At 36.7% G+C, this 22,537-nt stretch overlaps 5 protein-coding genes across 7 annotated transcripts; 2 read left to right on the plus strand and 3 right to left on the minus strand.

The window, feature by feature from the left end:
* Window positions 1-197: 197 nt before the first annotated feature.
* Window positions 198-4,788, minus strand: LOC110863452 (pyridoxine-5'-phosphate oxidase). The gene is made up of 6 exons (XM_022112766.2): window positions 4,633-4,788; window positions 3,993-4,152; window positions 3,758-3,857; window positions 3,637-3,690; window positions 521-723; window positions 198-450 (listed from the first exon to the last, which is right to left on the minus strand). Exons 1-6 carry the CDS (start codon window positions 4,652-4,654, stop codon window positions 285-287), a joined length of 705 nt encoding a protein of 234 aa, XP_021968458.1. The 5' UTR covers window positions 4,655-4,788; the 3' UTR covers window positions 198-284.
* Window positions 4,789-9,790: 5,002 nt separating this feature from the next.
* LOC110851862 (lysozyme-like) lies at window positions 9,791-10,873 on the plus strand. Its single transcript, XM_022099786.2, is given in 4 exon segments — window positions 9,791-10,011; window positions 10,096-10,187; window positions 10,368-10,434; window positions 10,495-10,873. Coding segments are annotated over 4 exon segments (423 nt in total). The 5' UTR covers window positions 9,791-9,890; the 3' UTR covers window positions 10,638-10,873.
* Window positions 10,874-12,801: 1,928 nt separating this feature from the next.
* LOC118433982 lies at window positions 12,802-14,329 on the minus strand. Its single transcript, XM_035846538.1, has 2 exons — window positions 13,451-14,329; window positions 12,802-13,386 (listed from the first exon to the last, which is right to left on the minus strand). The coding sequence occupies exons 1-2, from the start codon at window positions 13,772-13,774 to the stop codon at window positions 12,994-12,996; spliced, it is 717 nt and encodes a 238-aa protein (XP_035702431.1). The 5' UTR covers window positions 13,775-14,329; the 3' UTR covers window positions 12,802-12,993.
* A 4,176-nt stretch (window positions 14,330-18,505) lies between these two features.
* On the plus strand, window positions 18,506-21,000 carry LOC110852827. Of its 3 annotated transcripts, none has more exons than XM_022100970.2 (4): window positions 18,506-18,524; window positions 18,752-18,917; window positions 18,998-19,135; window positions 20,105-21,000. In XM_022100970.2, the coding sequence occupies exons 2-4, from the start codon at window positions 18,759-18,761 to the stop codon at window positions 20,330-20,332; spliced, it is 525 nt and encodes a 174-aa protein (XP_021956662.1). In that variant the 5' UTR covers window positions 18,506-18,524; window positions 18,752-18,758; the 3' UTR covers window positions 20,333-21,000. The 3 variants fall into 3 exon arrangements, with proteins under 3 accessions (XP_021956662.1, XP_021956651.1, XP_035711436.1); XM_022100959.2 differs by having other exon boundaries at window positions 18,508-18,648; XM_035855543.1 differs by lacking the exon at window positions 18,506-18,524 and having other exon boundaries at window positions 18,531-18,917.
* On the minus strand, window positions 20,900-22,513 carry LOC110852818. Its single transcript, XM_022100949.2, has 5 exons — window positions 22,253-22,513; window positions 21,981-22,183; window positions 21,786-21,912; window positions 21,277-21,617; window positions 20,900-21,206 (listed from the first exon to the last, which is right to left on the minus strand). The coding sequence occupies exons 1-5, from the start codon at window positions 22,422-22,424 to the stop codon at window positions 21,093-21,095; spliced, it is 957 nt and encodes a 318-aa protein (XP_021956641.2). The 5' UTR covers window positions 22,425-22,513; the 3' UTR covers window positions 20,900-21,092.
* Between the last annotated feature and the right edge of the window lie 24 nt (window positions 22,514-22,537).

Below are 22,537 nucleotides of genomic sequence, written 5' to 3' on the forward strand. Positions count from 1 at the left end.
TTATATAGCATGGACAGATACTGAGGAAATCGAATAGTGGGAACATTGTCCTTCTGTCCCCACGCTTTTCCGGCCACTTGTGTAATAGTCGTATTTAGTTTTGTGTAATTAATAATAATGCATGTTGTACGTACATATATACATATGTATCTCAATCACGACAATTAAAGAAATTAACGATCAACTATTGCTCAAAATGCGTATTATTCTCAATTCATTTATTAATTTGTCACTCGCATTCCACAGATATGAATTCATGTACTGATTTTGATCTAACCTTCCCACTATGGTGCCAGACGTTCAAAGACCCAGCCATTCTCGCCCGCATGTAAAACCACGCCATCCACGCGGTCATCGAGCCTCCGCTTTCGAAACTGAATCCTGTCATGCATCCGGTTTGTTTGTCCCTGCCAGAATTCCATTCTTTCCGGAATTACGAGATAACCGCCCCTAATAAATAAATCCCTAATGTGAAAATATGTAGATATTTTTAAACCATTCATAAAATCAGAATTTCTACCAATTTTCTGGCCTAGCGACACAAGCTTTGTCTCCAATCTTGTCTCTCAACTGGGCTTCTTTCTCGAGTAAAAAGTTGCGGCCCGGAATTGCCTGACTTTGTGGACTTATCGCTGCACTTATCTGACTCCCCAAAGGTCTTGCGTGAAAAAGTTGGGTACTTTCAGTACTACCCAGCTTCTCGATACGCCCTTCAATTCGGATCTAATCCAATTTCAATCAATCTTCAGAACGTAATTTGTATAGTAGAGGGTGTTCCGGAAGTAATGCAACTTTGGTAAAATGCATATATGCAAGGGTATCAATTTGCCCCAAATTCGAAATTGGGTGAATATTGTAGTCCACACATTTATCTAGTAGAATCCGAAAACCAGAAGTCGATATCTCTATCCGTTCCAAAATGAGGTCAAATACCACCAAGCAACTCGCAACCATCGTCTGCCACTACCTCGAAAAAGTGGTTACGCGTAGGAATGGGTAATCCGATCCGAAGAAATCCGATCCGATCCTAATCCGTCGGATTATGTCGGATCGGATTAAGGTTTTTTCTGATCCGAAGCCGATCCGGTCGGATCGGATTGGCTCAAAAATCCGATCGGATCAATCCGAGGCTTTCCATCGGATTTCGGATCGGATTTCGGATTAGATTATTTGGGTCACTCCAGCTTGCTTCCTCTATTCACCCCACAGTTTTTCACCCACAAATTTGACAAATTACGACAGATCTCAAAAACAATATCTCTCTTTCTCTCTCTCCTACCTCTAACATAATTTGTCAACACATGCGTCTAAAATTGATTGGACAAAGTCAAAAATTCTTGTTAAGCTAGTATTAATGGTCGCAATTTCTTGATAAATTTCCTAAGAGGTTATTTGGTCGTTCGAATACACTACGAAATAATCTGTCATGAAGCATTTTAGATTTTTTCAAGCTTATAATATTGGGTGAACGGAAACGAATTATTAATTAAATTGAAGAAAATTAAAGTGTAGGATGGATAAACTGTTGTATCTCAAACGATGGCCACGATCATAGCTTGAAAATTGCGTGCAATCTCAGAAATAATGTGATTGGATCACGTCCCTATTTTTGAAAAATTTCAAAAAGCGTAAGGGTCACTATTCTTTACTAAAAAGCGCGCTTCTCAACTCTCGCAGTGACTTGCTTTCCTTTGGCAAATTTGTCTTTATTTGTTGACAAATATAGCTCAACTGGATGCGAACATATTGATATCTTTCACATTTCCGGACAATTTTTTAAGTAGTGAATTTTTTAATAAGGCAAATTTTAACAATTTGTCAAAACTCGCCTTATCAACAAATTCGCTACTTCGTTCAAAAAATCGCACGGAAGTGTACAATATATCAAAAGCGTTCAAATTTCACTGCGCTATAGATAAAAATAAAGCCTGTAAAGAAACATATTGTCATGAAACTTGACCTTGTGGGTCAAAAATTGTGACCTTTGTTTTCAAATTCGCGAACGGCATCCAACCCCAATATTTCTGATCTACCACCCTGCAAATTTTCAAGCTGTTATCGTGGCCATTGTGTGAGACAGAAAAGTTTATCCATTATGCAATTTAATTTGCCCCACTATTAACTATTGCCTATTCAATATGTAGGGTGAAATTTGGATTGCTTTGTCGGTTTTTAGTAACCATATACTAATAATTAATTGTTGAACCTTGTGTATATATGTATATATATGTTGACCTTGTATATATGTATTGCATATTGGTGAGCATTATTATCCTCTCTTGAGTAGGTATACATAATATGTATTACATATGTATGAAATTATTGCAAGTATTGGATTTTATATCGATATAACCGGTTTAGTAATCCGATCCGATCCGAAATCCGTCGGATTGATCCGAATCGGATCGGATTGGTCGGTCAATCCGCCTCGGATCAATCCGATACCCGGCATAATCCGAGTCGGATTGATCCGAAGACCCCAAAATCCGATCCGATCCGATCCGAACCCATTCCTAGTTACGCGCTCCAAGAAATTGAGCTGTGTTCACTTTAAAAAATAAGAAATTCCAAAAGTGACGATTTGTTGTGTTATACTAAGGTATGAGCTGCAAAAAACGACTAATCGCAAAAAATATCTGGTCGGTACATTCGTGTGGCAGCCCCGAAAGTAATAAACTTCGTGTAGATAGAAATTTGTTATGTCGGAGCGAAATTCGCTGAAGTACTTGAAGTTCTCACCGAACACCATACATTATTTGAAAGCTTAGAAGTTGGACATCAAATCCTAGAAGGTTCTAGAAGCTTATAAATATAGTCAAGAGTAAAATAAAAGTAGCAAGCAGGAGGGCAGAAAAAATCCTTGACCTGAAGTAATTAAAATTAACCAAAATTGATCGTCCTGTACAAGACGATTTACTGCTCAGATTATCAAAATGCTTTTATTTGCACATAGTACAACTCTCCCACCTTCAAGAAAACCATTTATGCAAAACTGGAAATTAAATATAAGCCAAAGTATCACGCTCCGCCTTAAAACGGATCAAATGCAATTAACATGGGATAGGTGAACAACGTTCCCAAATTTGCCAAATACAAGACCTATTGAAAAATTTTAGTTCCTATCCTAGAAAAAATATTGTAATCGAAAAACTTCAGTCAAAAATTTGAACTTATTTCAACACATGTGGTCAAAAATCTCAAAAAAGGTGACCAAAAACAGTGGCGAAGCACTAATTGTGAGCGCCCAACAAAAACGTCTCCAAATTTGGCGGAAGGGGTGTACGGACCATTGGAAGCAAAACTTAATTAGCTTTAACCTTTGTCCCTTTCTGACCAAAATTTCGCTTTAAAAAATTCATTCGTTGAGTTTATATGTGCATTTGACCAAAGTTGCATTACTTCCGGAACACCCTCTAAAAGTAATTTTCTACTCTTCATAAATGTCACAGTTTCCTGATATAAATAAATGTCACAAAACATTCATGCGACAGATTTCAATCAGGCATTGCATTTTGAAAGTTTTTGAAAATTTTCAATTCTACAAATCTTGATATATGTAGGTATTAACTTTTACGTTGGGACCCTGCCAAGTGCCATTTATCTCAATCCCATAATTATAATAAAATAATTCCATACACATCGATGCAACGGAGCCCAATAAAAGTTCAGTGCAACGTTCGGATTTTCCTCCTGAATTCAAAATATTTTTCAACTTTAGCATGACCACGTAAACACATGGATAATTTCAAATTATTACCATTTCGCCACCTTTTCGACTCTCATAATTTGTGCAAAATTTAAAACCCTCCGTTCCCCAAGACTTCATCAACACCATGCGGCAAGATGGACACCCATCTCTGAAAAAAACATTCCGAAAATGGCTACTTGATTAATATTGTGTGTATTCGATATCTGTTTGGAACCATATTTCCAAAAGCCACAAAATCAACTAAATAGTTTGTAATAATATAGTTAAGTAATTAAATTTTTACCTTGTCGCCGTAGCTAGAGACATAGCAGTCGGTTCTTGAATCCCTTCAGTTTTCGCTGCTGTATCGAACCAATTTCCGAACAAGGTGATAGGCTCCCTCGCAATTAGATCATCCTCAAGAAATGCTTCCCCCGGTCCGCGAAATGTAAGCTGGGCTGACCCTACACAAATTAAAATATCAACGCATTTGTACATTGAACTGCACAGGCAGGTTTTCACAAATTGGACACAGTTGACAGTTAGTTATATTGGAAAGGTCGGTAACATTTCAAGCCACAATGACTCGGGTATTGGTTATAAGCCTGCATCTCTATGCACTAAACACTACACTTATCAACAAAACATATATTGCGAAAAAAATGCAGCTCATAAAAATTAACTTATTTAAATGAGTTACGAACTTGTATATAATCTCCGCGTGTACTGTTCAGCTAAATTAAGAGTCTCAATTCCTTGACAAATATTCTGAGATGTTATTCGGTTGCGATTATTATTTGTCAGGAAACGTTTTTTTGTGACTATTAATATTGGCTGGACAATAGGCGTAAAAAAGCATTTTATAATCTTCCGCTTAGGAAGTTTATAAACTTTTTTCAGCCTCCTTAAAGTTCACTTATGCCTGCAGCCATTAATTTTTTTACCTGGCAAACTGGCACCGGCCATCTCTTCAATTCTTGTAAGATTGGAAATTTTGGCAATCAATTACAAGTAAGACAGCATTGAATAATGTGGAGGATACTGTGTCAGCTGCGGCCACTTGACTTGTAGTTATCTTGTACATAAAATACCTATGTACATATTTATGTATGATTTGTAACCAACGCTGGTCAGTGAAGTAAAGGATTATGCATGAAGAATGTGGTCTGCTTTTGGGAAGTGTATGTCAGGCACATTATACATTCCATTATGTCAATTATTTCATGAGTCAGGAGTAAGTGAGCGGGTCAAGGTTCTCTGAAAATATTTGGATGACACGCTAATTGATGCTCTACTTGTGTGTATAAGTATTTATATTTACATACACGTGTATTTATGACATATGCAAAGATTACCCACTCATCTCGGATCATTATTAAGCCCACATAACCTTGACCATTATTCATTCTTACACTATAAATTTTTCTAACTTATTATATTGATAGGTTTAGAGTGTCACATTTTTAATGTATTTGTAAGTCAACTGGTGACATGTTAATTTCTAGTTTTCTTTTTTTTCCATGTTCCATTTTTCTCCAGGATGTTGGATGTGAATGGCATTAATCCAGTAATAAAGTGTCAATAGTGACAACTGTCCTCGTGGCCCTGAAATTGTGTCCACTGCTGTCTCCGTGCATATCAGAAATGTACATAATAATTTTTTTAAGGCTATTTGCACACTCTTCAATTATTATTTGTCTCAACTCAATATTTCGAGGGGAATGTCTACCCTTCGAATAAGAAGGTTTTATTCTGAATGTTGTGTGAATTATGTAATGGATTACATCCGAAATTTTATGAAACAACATCCAGAGACTGTCGGATTAAGATATTGGGATTAAGGATTGAGGATTAAATTTTAGTATATTGGGATTGAGATTGGGATTAAGGATTAATTTTTAAAATTTTGGGATTAAGAATTGGGATTAGAAATTAAATTTAATCTGGGATTAGGATTGACACGGGATTAAATTTTGGGTAGTCGGAATTAATTTAGTCGTGAATTAATTGTTTGCATTAAAGTTCATTATTATGTCAGACTTCTAAATTAGTTATACAAATGTCTGAACTTCTGAAAATGAAATATTTTGAACATTTTACATGCAAAATTAGATCGCTCATGAATACAATTTATAAGTCGCAATTGAATATTTTTTGCGCTAAAAATTATATAGGGGAAAAAATCTAGGTTGCTCTTGGTACTATTTTAACGAACAGCTTTTATCATAGTTTGATCATAGTCAGAGTACTCATATTCTTTTTATAAGCTCATACAGATGTTGAAAATTGTGCATTGAGGATACCGCGTTATGAGTAGTTTTGCAAAATATTGTGGAGTATTTTTAAATGTTTGATAAAAATGAACAAAATGCAATCAATTTTCGAAAGGGGAGCGATTTTGCTTTTCGAGTTTTTAGTCAATGAAAATTTAATCCCACTTTAATCCACTTTTAGATTAAAGTTGGTTTGGGGATTAAGGATTAAAATTCCAAAACTCGGGATTAAGGATTGAGATTAAGGATTAATTAATCCCCAATCCCAATCTCAATCCCCAATCCTTAATCCTAGATTGACCAGTTTCTGACAACATCCCCCTTGACTTCGGTCCCAGTTTCCTCGGGTTTAGTTGCCTCAGCCTTGGCAGCGCTACCTAAAAGTTGTAAGTACAAATTTATTATTTGTGTTTCTGAATGTATGTATTATTCGAATTTCAGTATCCGAATTCAATACAAATTTTCCAGAAGTCGATTTTTGTACAATTTAGATGCCAACTCTTGAATACATAGATCGGTGCACGGAGCCTACTTACGCAACATGCACATAGATATTTATGTTTTATGTACATACATACACGTCCGAATTCCGATTTACATATTTACGTGCATACCTGTAGATTTGAATACTCATTTGGATGTAAAGTCTTCAGTTTATTAATTCCATAATCGAGGGACTCGACTCGACTGACTGTGTTGCAAGTTAATTCATGATTTTGATAGAAAGTTTCTCCAATAAATTAAAACCATCCCTTAATGGCTAGATTTACATAAAAATGAGCTTGGCAGTTTGCGTCTCACATCTACAAATTGATAAATCTCTTCTTAATTCACTCTACTGTGGGATTGGTTAAGGTCGTGGAAAAATCTGGTTGTCAGAATGTTGACAACACTGATGTGTTGTTCAAGAATTCAATAAATTTGAGGTAGAAAAATTGAAATTTAATGATTTACCCACTCGCCACGAATCCCCTTCATCACTCCACCCAAGAAGCTTGAGGCAGCGCCCGATGCAGCAGATGAGACGGTATCTGAATTATTGGGAATCTTGAATAATTTGGTTTTCATAAAGATTTGTAAAATTTACACTCTTGCAATATTCACCATATAAGCCGTTCAATATCCCTCGACCCTGCGGCACTATAAATGGAGGGCAAGATTTTATTATTTAAGAAAAAAAATAAAGGGTACTCACGTCAACGACTTCTGTACATATTTCGCACTGCAACTCATTTAGCATATACATATTACGAAACAAAAGGATGTCCATTTGCTGTTAATTTCGAGCAAAAATACTACGGTTTTCTACCTCATAAAATGGTTAGCGAAATTTCACAAATTTCAGAAAACTTGGCAAGTTGGCCTGATGCTCAATTTGTGAACTTTGCGCACGTTGTCGTGAGTACATATGTATGTATACCTACATTTAAGTAATTTAGCTTCGTACAGTTCCTGTTCTGCAAAGGACTACAAAACCAATTGGAAACATAGGATGATGAAACTTTGATTCTTCAAAGTTAGGTTCCCGTCATAAACTTTGCATACAAAAATGCTACGGCTTTAATAAATGAACCGTAAGACACCGAGGGGTGATAACTGGTTTCTCAACCGACAATGGACAGCGACGATACAGATTATATATATAAATATTGCAAACCTTCATGTGAACCTTCACTAGAATCGTTCTGCTCATCGTCGTTGTCGTTATCGTCATGTTCCGAACTACCAGCTTCCAAACTTTCATATTTATAGTAGTCAATCTCCAGTAAATCATCTTGTAAGGATGAAGACGCTTCATCGCTATTTTGTAGCGACGGGTGTGCTTCATCTTCTATAGATGAACTTTCTGGTTCTTCTGTAGCCGACGGCGACCCAATATCGTTGTTCTCAAGTTCTTCATCGACGTGATCTTCGACAGAATCTGAGTCTTCCCGTCGCGTTCGGAATTCTCGTTTCTCATTTATTTTAAAGTTATCCAAGTATGATGATACGGATCTTTGGAATTTTGAGGGATCGTAAAAACTGCTGCTGCTGGGGTAAGCATCTAGACACGAATATTAACACCGAAAAATGCATTTTAATAATTTATGTAAATGCTGGGAAATATATTTTACAAAGTTAAATAAACAGGTAGAAATTTGTTTATTTGTGACTTAAATAACTTAAATTTGTGACTTCATTGTTTTATTTTACCAACAGTAGCCACCAACACCACTGTTGACAATAGGTGACTAATTAGGTAATGCTTGGATGGTTTGAACCGCATTACGATAATCTGGTTAACTAAGCACTAAATAATTATGCCGACTTGAATAGCCGAGATGGTAAATCAAAATCTTCAAACAGGGACGAATATGTAAATGATTGCAATACGATGAGGCGACGTGCAATATATTGACGGGTCAAGGAATCACTTCCTGACGTAAAATATTATTTAGGTGTCTAAGCAAAATAAGAATACCTACATGTGTATGTAAATTTGCTTCATTGTAAATGTTTTTAATTTATTATACAAGGTGACAATGGAAATACGTATGTAGTTAAGTATGGACAATGATACGTGTTACACGACAAGCCCCTGTGGGTAGGAACAAACGAACATGACACTTTCGTCATGTGCACTATGCAGTGATCGAGCTTATGTACATATGTACCATCCTCTTTGCGTAGGTGTCACCTAATTTGCATACATCTCACTATGTCCATTTTCGGCGATATGGGCTTTCCATCAGTCTGTCTCTCGAGAATGCTTCAAAATATGCAAATGAGGTGACTAGCACAAATAATTTGACTATAGCTATGCATATGCAAAAACGAACTACATATTATTATTATTTATGTACATATTTGTAATCTGCATGCGTAAAACATTTTAATCATAAAAATTAAGCAATTTACGGAGGCGTTGCAGATAATGTGATCGAGTGATACGAAATTATATAATGATGGACAAGTATGTACCAGCGCAACTGACAAGGAAACAAATAAATTTTTGTATTATACAAGAATCATTCCGGATAAGTAAACGAATTCATTTTTAATCGTAAATTACACAACTCCAAAACACCACAGTAAAATGTTTGACATGATTAAATATATTCCAAGTAATCTATTTAGATCATACCCATTACATACATACAAACGCACAAACAAATAAATTTTAGGATATCAAAACTTGATAAACTTCTGACATATTGTCCGACAACCTGGATCGCGATTCAGTATGTTAGTAAAATCCGTGAGTACTGATATGTACATATCTCCGAGTTCTTGAACTATGATACTTAAGGTTCAAATTTATAACTTCAACATACCCGATTAACAAGATCCACCAGAGAAAGTACAATCTTAAGGTTTCACTTTAATCAAGAGATATATTGTATTTTTATGCAAAATGAAAGACAATAATAAGTCCCTCCTTATCTATGAATTTAGTTAGACAATTTAGTAATAAGAATTTCTTATCCTATTTTAATGACGATCAGATAAGTAGGAAAAATATTCCATTAGTAGCTTCACTTTGTCGTTGAAAACCATTTGTCAAACCTGACACAAATTAAAATACGAATTAGCCACATCTGCATATGTCTATCAACCTATTGCACTGGATACTGGATGAGGTTTTGTGAATTCGGCCCCTGAATTGCAAGTGTTATATAATTTGTATGCATTTTCTCCATAACCCAATTGTTGCGCAATTATTATATATGTACATAAACCAGATAATAATTATAAAATATGCGTCCTACTTGACGAATCTATTGCATATCAGCTTATGTAAATTAGGTACATAAATGAACACCTGGAAATATTTTCATCTTATCGAAGCATATAAATAGAGGGGATCTTTGGTCATCTTGAATTACCCAGCAGCAAGCAATCATCCAGTTCGAAAAAGACTCCTCCAGTCAGTAACTCTACTAATCGAAATGATGAAGCTGACCATACTTTTCCTGTCAACGTTACTTGTCGCATCCCAAGCTCGACAATGGAGTCGTTGCGAAATTGCGTAAGAATTGAATCGGCATGGCTTCGCCAATTTGGGGGATTGTAAGATAATTTTTATTATAAATGAAGTCAGGTATGGAAGAAATATAGACACATTTTTGAAGGAAATATGTTTTTTCTTTGAAGGGGTGTGCACTGCCGAAGCTGAAAGTAGTAGAAGGACAGAGGCCCTTGGCGGTCCAAATAGTGATGGAACTTATGATCACGGCATGTTCCAGGTAGTTCTTAAACGCTAGAATTTAAGTGGTTTTTACCACTATGTTCTTGCAGGTTACCACGAAATCCTATAGCTAAAATCCAACTGCAAGACGTTTCAAAATCATGAGCCCAAAATTCACGTTTTAAGGTCCAAATAATTTTAAAATTTTGTCGTATTAAATATTGTTTCCTAATTAAAGGTGAATGACAACTATTGGTGTTCCACCTCCTCCGTGCCTGGAAAGGATTGCAACGTGCGGTGTGACAGTAAGTTTGCACAATAAGTTGTCTGTTCTATAGAACGATATTCATTAATTTATTTCATAGGCCTCCGAGATGACAATTTGACCGACGATGTTGCCTGTATTAGACTTATTTATAATCGACACGGGTTCGATGCCTGGTATGGTTGGCAGGCTAGATGTCGAGGACAAGACGTCAGTCAGTACCTGATTGGATGCGGGGTTTAAAAGGGCTGGCGTGACAGTGAAGACTTTACGATGAGAATATATACATAATTTGTGAAACGAAATTCAAACTAAATTTCAAAATTTACATATCTAGCAATCTATTTCTAATAATGATTGTTGATATAATTAATATGACAAAACGGATTAGACTTAAAATTTTGATATATCGATTTCCACCTAAAGATTGTCTACATGTTAGTGAAACGAATTAATTACGACGTCATCTACCGCACGAATTTTATCACGGCAAATATTCAAATTTGAACACTCTCGCTTCCCTTATTTTCGCAACTAGCCTCAATAGCTCCGAAATATAGCAAATTATCCCTATTAACCCTCCTGCTACATATAATATCAGACACAGTTTTAAATTTTCCATCTCCACTGCGGCAAAGCAGCGTCATACTCTTTTGAGCTTGCCGTATCCATCCCGCTCATTACAAATAGGCTAAAGTAGTTTAAACTCGTCAAGTTATTTGTTTTATCACCTTTCGTTAGAAGAAACATCTTAAAAAAGAGTTCGAAATTTGTGTCCCACTTTGAATAAATCCCGCTCTCGAAGAGCTGTGCTAATCCCCAAGATATCATGTCTGTATACTCATTCCTCTGCAGGAGTACCAGGGTATCGTAATCATCAAAGGATTGTGTGTCTTGGCCTTCTTTTCTTGGATAAAATAATTAGTGAACCTACTAACTAGCAGTTCCATCTTATCAGAATCCCTTTTTCTGCTAATTGTCGCAAATATCTGGGGCAACGTGATCAATCCGGCGTCTGTAAGAACGGGTTTGTTCTGACTTCAAGTAATTACGACGTTGTACACTGGCCATTTGAGAAGCCTGGCTTTCTCACTAAATCTGGCATAAAATAATGTCGTGATGCAGTACGGATGTTTCTTGTACGCGTTATGGAGTGCATTTACGGGCCAAGATGTCTGAATAATTACGAAGCGTGGGTTCAGATTTGCATATGCGACACCATGGAGTAAACTGGGGATATCTGGTATCGCGGATGGGTAGATGAGAAAGACAAGACAGGATTTCGAATTTCGAGCTGAAATCAGAATTTTGTCGGATTTATTGAAAATTCGCTGAAATCTGTGTTGTGTTCCGTTGCCCAGTATGAAGGAGACGTCTCTTAAATTGAGAAGGGTTATGAAATTGAACGTTTCGAAATTTGCTAAAATATTAAAAACGCAGCCATCGAAGATTTTTAGAGGGGCAATGTCGAAGAATTGCTTGCCTGAAGTTAGGGTCAGTATGGGTAAGGTGATGTGAAGATACAAATTTTGCATGGTTTCAAGTTTAAAATTTTACGTGGCGAGTACATTCCTTAGAAATGTGATGAATACCAATGACACGTATTGGCAAGTTCGATACTAATTACCCTTTAAATCTTACTTACCTACTTGTGCCTACTTTACGAGTACTTATGGTCCAATTATTTTCACATTATACACAAATGTATGTACATAATTATTTCGAGAGAAACTTGTTCGTAATTTTTCAAGTTTTAGGTAAGAAAGTAGCCCACATTCATATGAATCATATCGGGGAAAATGGAGAACGTAATGGATAATTTAGAATTCTAGAAGCCATTATTATTTTATTAGCTACATATTTTTTTGTGTATCCGAGCACATACTATTTATTTATGTATGTACAAATAAGTACGTTGTAAAGTATAAACTATAGAAAAACTTGAGAAAGGATGGGTTGAACATAGTAGAAAAAAACTTTAAAAAGTTTTGTTGCGTAGAGTACTTATTAAAAATTTGCTTACCAACAATTACTGCATATATATGTATGTACATACATATGCACATACATACATACATACATATTAATGTATGTATATGCATTATTTTGATGAGAAATGGAGTTTTGGAGACTTTTCATGTTACGGCTATTCTATTTCCTTGGACAGTTATGTATACCAATATTATTATACGAGTAATAAGCCAGGTTAAAACTCTAATGTGTAATTCGAGTCAATTTTATGCAAAGTAAAATATTGTTGCAAGGTACGAATTATTTATTTGGTTTTCAATACTGGAGATTATAATGCAAATGGTCATAAAATAATAGAAATTATATTCATGACAAGCTCGGTAGATACATAAGCAAGAAAATAAAGTTCTCAAAAAAGTTTGAAAATTTATGTGCGAACCTGCACATCTAGATATTTATTTCGCAAAATTATTTTCAAAATTATGTTGCGAATTTGAAGATACGAAATCATAATGAACATGCATGATCATTGTAATCAGATGAAATCATTCAAATCATGAAATTATGCACAGCATAATGATAAAAGATCAATTTGTGCATGGAATTTTAAACTTGACACAGTCAAATTCTAAATCCCCACAACTTTCTCCCAGTGTTCCAGCACTGCGTCCAAAATCCGTTGAAAAACGGAAACATCTGTCCGATCAGCCATCAAGGTGAGGGACCCCACCATCGCCCGCCCCAGGATGTGGCCCTCAGAAATGGCACGAGTTTTTCTCCCGAGCTCAATAAGCTCAATGTACCCATTAATACCCCGCTGTCTAATGTCCTCTACGTCGACCATCCCGTTGTCGACAGCATCCCGCAGCAATTCCCAAATGCAGTTTACCACCTGAGAACATTTGGCGACGATTTCATACCCAAATTTATCTCCGGCCAAGAGAACAATTAAATCTCCCCAAAATCCTTTCATTTCCAAAGCAGAATTTAGATGGATACGCTCCTTAACAAATTCCCGAACCTAAAAAAAATGATCAATTTTTCAAGAAATTTTTCCTAAATCAATCTAAACGTTGTAAAATTACCTCTTTTTCGACAAGATCTCTCCGATCTCGGTGGGCACACCGGTTGAGCAGCCAAGTCCCAATAATCTGACAGTGCTGACACTCACCGAACCCTGAATAATTCGGGATATTGACCAAGTCATAGAGCGGTTTCCAATCGTCGTCATGAAGAGAGGCGACGTTACTGTGAAAAGTGGCCATCCTCCCAGAAGTGAAGGCAGCATGGTTGTACGAATCTGTAAGATTTTTGTACTTTTGGACGGTAAAGTGTCTCATTTCCGCCATTTGAGTTACGCCCATGTAACGATGTTTCAACATGAAGAAAACCAAGATGCCCTGAACCATATCGGATGTCCAGTCATGCGCAACATCTCCGGCACTACAGACGCAGCTGGCGCAATCGTCTATGCAAGTGGCGCATGCTTCAGCGTACCCAATGACGTTGAGTCCGCCATATCTGGAAATTAAGTTTGAAAATTTTAATAGAGACAAATTTTGAAAATCTATTACCTTGCAGCGAGAACAATAGAATTCGTTGTTTCGCCATGATCAATGTCGCTGTTTAGGTCGATGATGTCGTTGGACATGACGAATAAATCGAGCGCCCTTCGCATAGCGGAACAAGTCCGTTCACCCTCCCATTCGTGAGACATTTCGCTATTTTTGGAGATTTCTTGAAATTTTTGGGCGTACATGGGTAATTGTCGGAGGTGTTTTCAATTTATAATTAAGGTTCTTAGCTACTAAGATGATGCGAGGGGGGATGATAAGACGATCGATAAAGAAACAGGGGAGCTCGTTTGTTAATTCGTTGTTTTGGAGGGTGTCGGCTTATAAATAGCCTTCTTTGTACATAGACAATTGAAGGTGGGGTGAGTAGGTCAGGACCAGCCTAGACAAACATCGTCTACTCGATCACTGTTCGAGAGTAGACAGACATTATATAGGAAACTTTTATTTAAAAAAATCGACTATGGTAAATATGTAGTTACATTGTTTATACTTTTATATATTTATAAACCTGTTCTTAGTGATTTATAGCATTTCCCTGATTTTTACAGACTCTGCATTAAGTACATCCAGTATGTAAATTTTGCCAGAGTCGTATTACATTTTTGTGATAAGGTGAATTACCGAGGGGTAAATCCGGCATAATGCGGACAGTGGTGTGATTTTAAATGACGAAATCGTTATGTGGAAATAAATCGTCTGTTGTTTGTGTATAAATAAACATATGTAAACTCTGTGCAGCGCCCTTAATAATGGCGTTGCATACAAAGTTTATTAAGTAGTTTAATTAATAAACTTGGTAAACTTTTTTGGTAATAAATATTCCAGTTGCGCTTTTGGGATTAAGAAAATCTGGTCATATCTACATGCACACAGAAAAATGCAGTAGTAGGGACGAACATCTTTGATTTGCATTTATTAGTGCAAGAATATGCATGTAAATCATGTATATTTTTGGCTACTGTTATACATGCATCTTATCTTATGTACCCTGCATACTGTTAGTGTTAAATGTTAATAAAAAAAAGAAAACGAGTTCTTAAGTAATTTAACGAGCTCATTTGCTGCAATACAAGTTGATCGAATTAATGATCTTGCAGTGTGGAAAAATGCGTGATAAAGTAGACACTTGTCGGAAATTCCAGTTTGGATGTCTGAAATTTTTGCTAACTTTAACCCATTATAATTGGGGACGGATAACCGTATTCTGCATATAGCGGATGCATAATATATACTATTTATATGCATGTATGTAATTCTTGCATATATATCAGAGTGTAGTCGGATCGCTGGTTTTTAAAATCTAATCCAATCCGACTTGGTCGAATCCGAAAATAATCCGACCCTGTCAGATTAGGATTGGATTGGATTAATCCGGTGAAATCGGATATCCTGCTACCCTTTGATATGCATGCATAAAGGCTTGCTATTTAGGATTAGCTGTATGTATTTATGTATGTATGTATAGATCAAATACAACATCGCTAAAGGCAACATAGCTAAAGGGCGAAACCCATCTGTCGCTCTCAGTGCTCGCAACGGGTCGGGTCCCAGGTTGGACCCGACCCGGACCCGGACCCGAATTTAGAAACGGGTCTTCGGACCCGGGTCCCATAACTACTGACCCGGACCCGACGGGTCCGGGTCCGGGTCTTGAAATTTCTAGACCCGGGTCTGGACCCGGACCCGAGACCCGGGTCTTCCGTTCTCATATTACATCTAAGCTTCAAAGTTCCCTGCTTTGATTCCTTTAAGATATGCAGCAGTACTAGATAGTTCTAAAGTGTGCACGAAAACTGAAGGAGGATTGTACTCCATTGCCCCATTTCCGCCCACGACATGCCACATCCCCTCAATAGCATTACATCCGCTAGAACTTCCGCATTTAAACTTTTACCAAAAATTCAATTTTCGCTCCCTTTTAGTAATTTTCCTAATTTTCGTGATTCGTGCATTATTGTTTTATCACATCCAAATTGAACTAATTTTTTATAAAAAAAGTATTTTCTAAAATTTCCTAACCAGGGATATGTTTTCCAAAAAATCAAAATTTCTAAAAGTTGAGCTTGATCTTGGAAATTAAAAAGTAACTATACACTTGCGATCAAGACAGTAAAAAAATCAAGGATTGAAATTAGATTTTTGGTGATGAAACGGTGATAATTTTTTCGCATTTTTTTTGCTCTTGCGTTGGTGTGCTGGCGCAAATTGGGTCATGAAGTAAAATCCTTCTTCGCTTTTCGTACACTCACTTACGAGGACGGGTGACTGAGTAAAGTTACAAAATTAACGATTTTTCAAATCGCTGGCATTTCAACAATTTTGGATGAATTTTTTTCATTTTTCTTGAAAAATGATCTCAATGAGTTGTATTTTCAGATTCATTAAGAATTTTGAATTTTTTCGAAGGTCAAAAAATCGAATGTACTAAGGCCAGAGGTCACAAGGTCAAGGCTCACAGTCCCATAAATGGGGTACCATTGGAAAGGTCTTGATGAGAGGATTCAAAATATATATACTTTGTGGGGTCTGGGACCACCCCCTGATTATTTTGAGGCCAGTGAACATTTTTGAGTTTTGGTTTTGGAGGTATACAGGCGTTAACACAGGAGCAGATTGAGAGCTAACATGGCACTAGATCGAGGAAAACTCAATAATTCTCATCGGTCCCTAAATAATCAAGGGGTGGTCCCAGACCCCACAAAGTATATATATTCTTAATCCTCTCATCAGGACCTTTCCAATGATACCCCATTTATGGGGCTATGTGGGATTTGACCTTGTGACCTTTGCCGTTTGCGCGTGAAATTTTTTTAACTTCAAAACAATTAAAAATTTGAAAATATAACTCATTCAGATCATTTTTAAAAAACAATGAATAAAATCCATCCACAATGGTTGAAATGCCAGCTGTTTAAAAAATAAAAACTAGGAACTAGGTCACAAGAAAATCTTGTGCGTCACACCCACTGGCTCTGCAGACTTGGTTTTGGTCTCAAAATAAGCTTCAGAATATTCTTCTTCTAATCCCGGACATAAAACTTTTTTTTAATTGTTGGAAATGCAAATTATTTTTTTTGAAAACTTTGATACATTATCTCAAACATTTTCAGCAACTTTTTTAAATGTTTATATCCGGTAGTAGACGAAGAACATTCTGGAGCTTTTTTTGAGACCAAAACCAAGTCTGTAGAGCCAGTGGGTGTGGCGCACAAGATTTTCTTGTGAACACGTAGAATAACATGCAACGGTATGGACGGATAGGTGGCGTCGCATATTTCACCTGTGGGCTTAAATGTTAAATGTTAAAGGTTTTAAATTCTTCTATGATTAAACATATTGATTAAACATAGAATTCTGTCTCTCATCACCCCTGATTTGAAGTAGTCATAAGGACCCGGTGTTCGGGTCCGGGTCGGGTCCGGTTCCGGCTCCGGTTCCAACCGTCGGACCCGGACCTGAACCCGACCCGAGACCCGTTTGAATACCATATAAAATCGGTGACCCGGACCCGGCGGGTCCGGGTCCGGGTCTTCTACATTTTTGATCCGGACCCGACCCGGACCCGGACCCGGCAAAAACGGGTCTTGGGACCCGGACCCGTTGCGAGCACTGGTCGCTCTCGACCGTTTTCTATAAGATCTCGTTTTCCCCCAAGATTTTCGAAATTTCATAACCACACTCCATGTACCGACGAGGGTGTGTGCCCTACAACGCCCATCTTCAAACTAATGTAACTTCTTCCCGAAACTTAAAGATTCGTTAGTGACGTTAATGCGTCGAAATTCGAATCTGTCGGAAAGTTGTAAGAGTGAGCACGCATTGTGTAGGTAGTCTTTCAGGTCAACAATATTGTAGGACTGGGGTAGGGTTGGGTTCTGACTGAAGGTCAGACAAGGTACTAATAAAGTTGTGTAGTAGTGTGTAACTGGAGTTAAACTCCAGTTTAGAAAAATTTGCATACTAAAAAAACGTAATAATTCCTAACAAACTCGTCTTGTTGTTACATGTTTTGCAAGAAACAAACCGAGCGAGTGGCTAAAAAGGACTATAGCCTGGCAATGAACGATTTACATAAATTAAATCATTCATCTCCTATGAATACGTACCTATGAACCTTAGTATTAACATAGTGAATTATATTTTTTTAATAGTTGTTTCCATCCTCGTATTATTATTGAAGTAATTTCATCCGCATCTGAGGACAGATATAGTAAATTATACTAAATTATAATTTTATTAAAATTAAATAACGCATTTTGTTTTCATAAAACATTTAAACTCATTAAGTAGTATGCATAACATGTACATAAATATGTAGGTATTTACATAGATCTATGTTTTTGTAGACTGCCTTCTCTTCCCATTTGTTTTAAAACCATGCAAAACATATTTTTAAAAAAATGTATAAGATGTATTCACAGATAATTTGTGATGCATTTAAATACAAAGAAAATTGCATTGTGCAATACAATTTTAAACACGGCAATTTCCGTGATTCGATGGAGTACACAATATTGACGTGAATCTCACCGAGCCTCACAAACCCGGGCCACGATCGATTTGCAAACTGCGTAAAATAAGAGTAAACACAAAATAAATAAAAATTTCATCCTTTGAGTAATCAATTAATTTCAGTTAATTAATTACGTAGAATTAGAAATTATTGATGGTTAAGAACTTCACAACAAAAACTAATTCAAACTCTTGTAATTTTACATATTATTCTAGGTGTAATAACTAATTGAAGAGGTGAATTATTAAATAATTTGCTGATAAAACTACGTTTTGGTTTTAAACACCATTAAATAGGCTCAACATGGTTCGCAATTACATTCGGAAGACGAAACCTCGTTATTCCAGGAAACAGTTGGCAAGTACAATTAAAAAGATAAAGGACAACGAGTTAACATTGAAGAAAGCTTTGAAAACGACAAAAATTAGTCGAGCCACGTTGTACCGGTATCTTAACAGAAGGGTACAAGCTATAAAATATTGAGATAATCAGAATTAATCAGTAATTAATTTAAATGTAATTCATTAAATATTTTCCTTTAGGATTTCGCCGATTACCGGAAACTGCCGTTGGATTCGGAGAAAAGAAAGGAGGCGAGAAGAATGGCCAAATATCGAGAACGACATCCCGACCGGATGAGTGATAGTTCGTCCGATTCAGAAATAACGGGGAGTGAAAATGTGCGTGTTACTTGTGTAAGGAGGAGGCACCCTCCTTACGTGAAATGCCCCACCGTGATATTCGGCTCAATTTTTGATATGTTGTACATCTCGATTTGCTGAACAAAAAATGTATGGGGCCCTAAGTGACCTGGTTCGACCGGAAACAGAGGTCAAAGGTCAGTGCACTTTTTTCGCTCGAAACCCCACAAACAGTATATTTTTGGAAAGCTACGGACGTCACACGTCCAAATATACACCATACTTGGGTCAAAGGTCAACCCTTGACCCTTCGAGGTCAATCCTTGATCTGTGGAGGTCAAATACGTCATTGAGGCAAGGTAAGATTTTTGGGGAAAAGTGGCCAAAGTACATTTCTGATAGGATGACTGCACCCTTGCTGGAAAAGGTCATTATTACATAGTTTGTTAACACTACATAATCAAGATCAATAAACCCAAATGTTACTTTTAACAAACTATGTAATAATGACCTTTTCCAGCAAGGGTGCAGTCATCCTATCAGAAATATACTTGGCCCAAAAATATTACCTTGCCTTAATGACATATTTGAACTTGACTGGTCAAAGGGTTGACCTCTACAGATCAAGGATTGACCTCGAAGGGTCAAGGGTTGACCTTTGACCCAAGTATGGTGTATATTTGGACGTGTGACGTCCGTAGCTTTCCAAAAATATACTGTTTGTGGGGTTTCGAGCGAAAAAAGTGCACTGACCTTTGACCTCTGTTTCCGGTCGAACCAGGTCACTTATAGCTTAGGGACCAATACATTTTTTGTTCAGCACATTGAGATGTACAACATATCAAAAATTGAGCCGAATATCACGGTGGGGCATTTCACGTAAGGAGGGTGCCTCCTCCTTTTTAACAATTAACCAGCAATAATTAATAGTTAACGATAGTGTATTTATCATTTTTGTTCAATAATTTAGATTAGGGTCTAATTTGCAATGCATTTAATTTATTTCAGAGCGAAGATGAAAATGATGATGTTGATGACGATGATGATGAAGCTCCAAGAAAAATCCGCTTCGTACCGTTAAAGGTGACGAAGACGGTGGAGAAGGCGAGGTCAAAATTACGAAAGCGAGAAATCGCCACGGACGACACGGAGGAAAAGGATTGGAAACTTGTTGTGAAAGTGGAACGACTTCCCGATTCGGAAATCGAAGCAAAAAGGAAACGGTCCAGAAAATAAGTATGTATGCAGATATGTCAAGGTTGAAGTTTTGTAGACAGTTTCCAGGAATTTTATTAGTTATTTAGCTCTTTTGAATTTATTTTGAAGTTATGGAATAATCTTGATGTTTTCTATTTATGTGGGAGGCAATAGTTTAGTTTTAGAAAGTTTTGGTGACATATTATTTCACAAAGTGAGACAAAATTGGATTCATTTCCGTATTTGTTATAGATATATGCCTGCATTGCATTGTATATGTATTTAAGCTGCATTCTAAGTAGCTTAATTTTCCTAGTTAAAAATGTTTGATTCTTAAACATTCATAAATACTTCGCAATGTAGCCTAATTTAATGTGCAATGATTATTTTTGTAAGCTTATCCTTGTAAGTCTAAATATTTTCATTATAACGTTTCCTAAAAATATCTATTAATGTAAAGACGAAAAATGCAGGACACGCAATAGGAACAAAAGGTCTATCCATAATTAGCATGGATATACAATATACATATACCTATCTTTATGCACGTATTACATCATTAACTGTTTGGGTTTGATATTTAAAAAGCACCCGTCTGAAAATTAATTCAATTTCACATTCACGGAATGAATTATGTATTTATTTTTGTGCCTAATTTTATGTCACAAAGAAATTATTAAAGTTAAAGTAAAGTTTTCGTAATTATAGAACTCTTGTTTATTCCTTAATTACGTAATCTTGTTCTATTTTATTACTAAACTCAGAAACAAGCATAACTCAAGCATTTCACTAAATCGCCTTATTTACAATCTTGCGAATCCGGGTTGGAGATTAGCATAACGTGCGTAATGGTTACTCCCACGGTATCAGCTTTTTCAACAAGACAGGGCGAAACACTAGGTCCGATGACCATCTGTAATAAATCCATATTTACTTTAGAAATGAGCTCCAAGGTCAAATGCATATTTTTAAATCCTATGTACCTTAAACACGGCACCCTTGTGATGTTCGTATCTTGGTGAGTTGAAATTTCCTACAGCCATCCACCCAAATCCGACCAATTTGTTGTCCTTGCCATACAAAAGATAAACCGGGTGCATCTTGTCGCATTTGGTGTCTTGGAACTTTTCCTGCTGATACCAGTCGTGGAATCCCATGCCAGGAAAGCAGGCAGAGTTACTCCATCCAGCCGAAATGGCGACGGACCTTTCTAGAGGGGCTTTAATTGTGCGGGAAGGGTTTGGTCCATGCTGAAAGGAAACGGTTGTCGCAGTCCCGTCGGAATTCAGGTCGGTCATGTAGCGTCCTTTGGTGCAGATGATGGCTAAATTAGGGGATAAGGTGAGATTTACATAAGTATTGATAAAGTTTAGGGTTTGGGATATCCGGATTTTAATGTGGCTTGTCATTCATTGTCTTTTCAGACTGATAAAAAAAATCATGAGAAAAAAATCTAACAAAGTTTCAAGCAGCATTTCACCATGTAATTTACCTGGATCCACAAAGTAAGACGTCAACGTGTACACATTTTTTCCATCAATCGTGTTTCTCATGAACATGGGGATCTCATCAAATTTGTACGTGTTAGTTGGATCAGCTTTGGCTTCACTGGCTAAAAACTGAGTAAATATTCAATAAAAATGCATTATGTCTTAAAATTACGTATGTAAATAAATTCTGGTCTCACATTTGCCTGAATTCCTGCAATCACGCCGTTCACATCGTACAAAGGAACGATGGAGGATTCGGTAAAGGATGCGTTGGGTTTGTGGATGTAACGAAATCCGTTAAATTTTCCACCATTGTTGCAATTCGTACTTGCCAGCGTCCAACCTTGGGAAAGGGCTTCCTTCGTTGTGCGGGGGACTGGGGCGTAATGTGGGAATGTGGCTAAAATTTGGAAACAAAAAAGTTTTTTACGCTAGTTAATTAAATATTTAGTTGCATAAATTAACAAACTTCGCAATCCGTCCCAGAAGCGTCCAGGGGCCAAGGAGGTCACATTCGTGATAGAAATGCAAACCAGGAGCGAATAAATAAATGTATATCTTAGCAAATGAAGAGATGCCATCTTAGAGGGTAGAATCTCGTGGGACGATAAATCGCAAACGTAAAATGATATTTTCTGCATCAAATGTTGGACGCTTAATATACTAAATTTTGATGCAAAAATTCAAATTTTTCAGTCTGGCAAATTAAAATTTAGGTAGTTAAAAATATTCGACATGGTTTCCAACAATAGAT

This window comes from Folsomia candida, unplaced genomic scaffold (assembly GCF_002217175.1).
Source record: "Folsomia candida strain VU population unplaced genomic scaffold, ASM221717v1 Fcan01_Sc001, whole genome shotgun sequence".
Taxonomy (NCBI): Eukaryota; Metazoa; Arthropoda; class Collembola; order Entomobryomorpha; family Isotomidae; genus Folsomia; species Folsomia candida.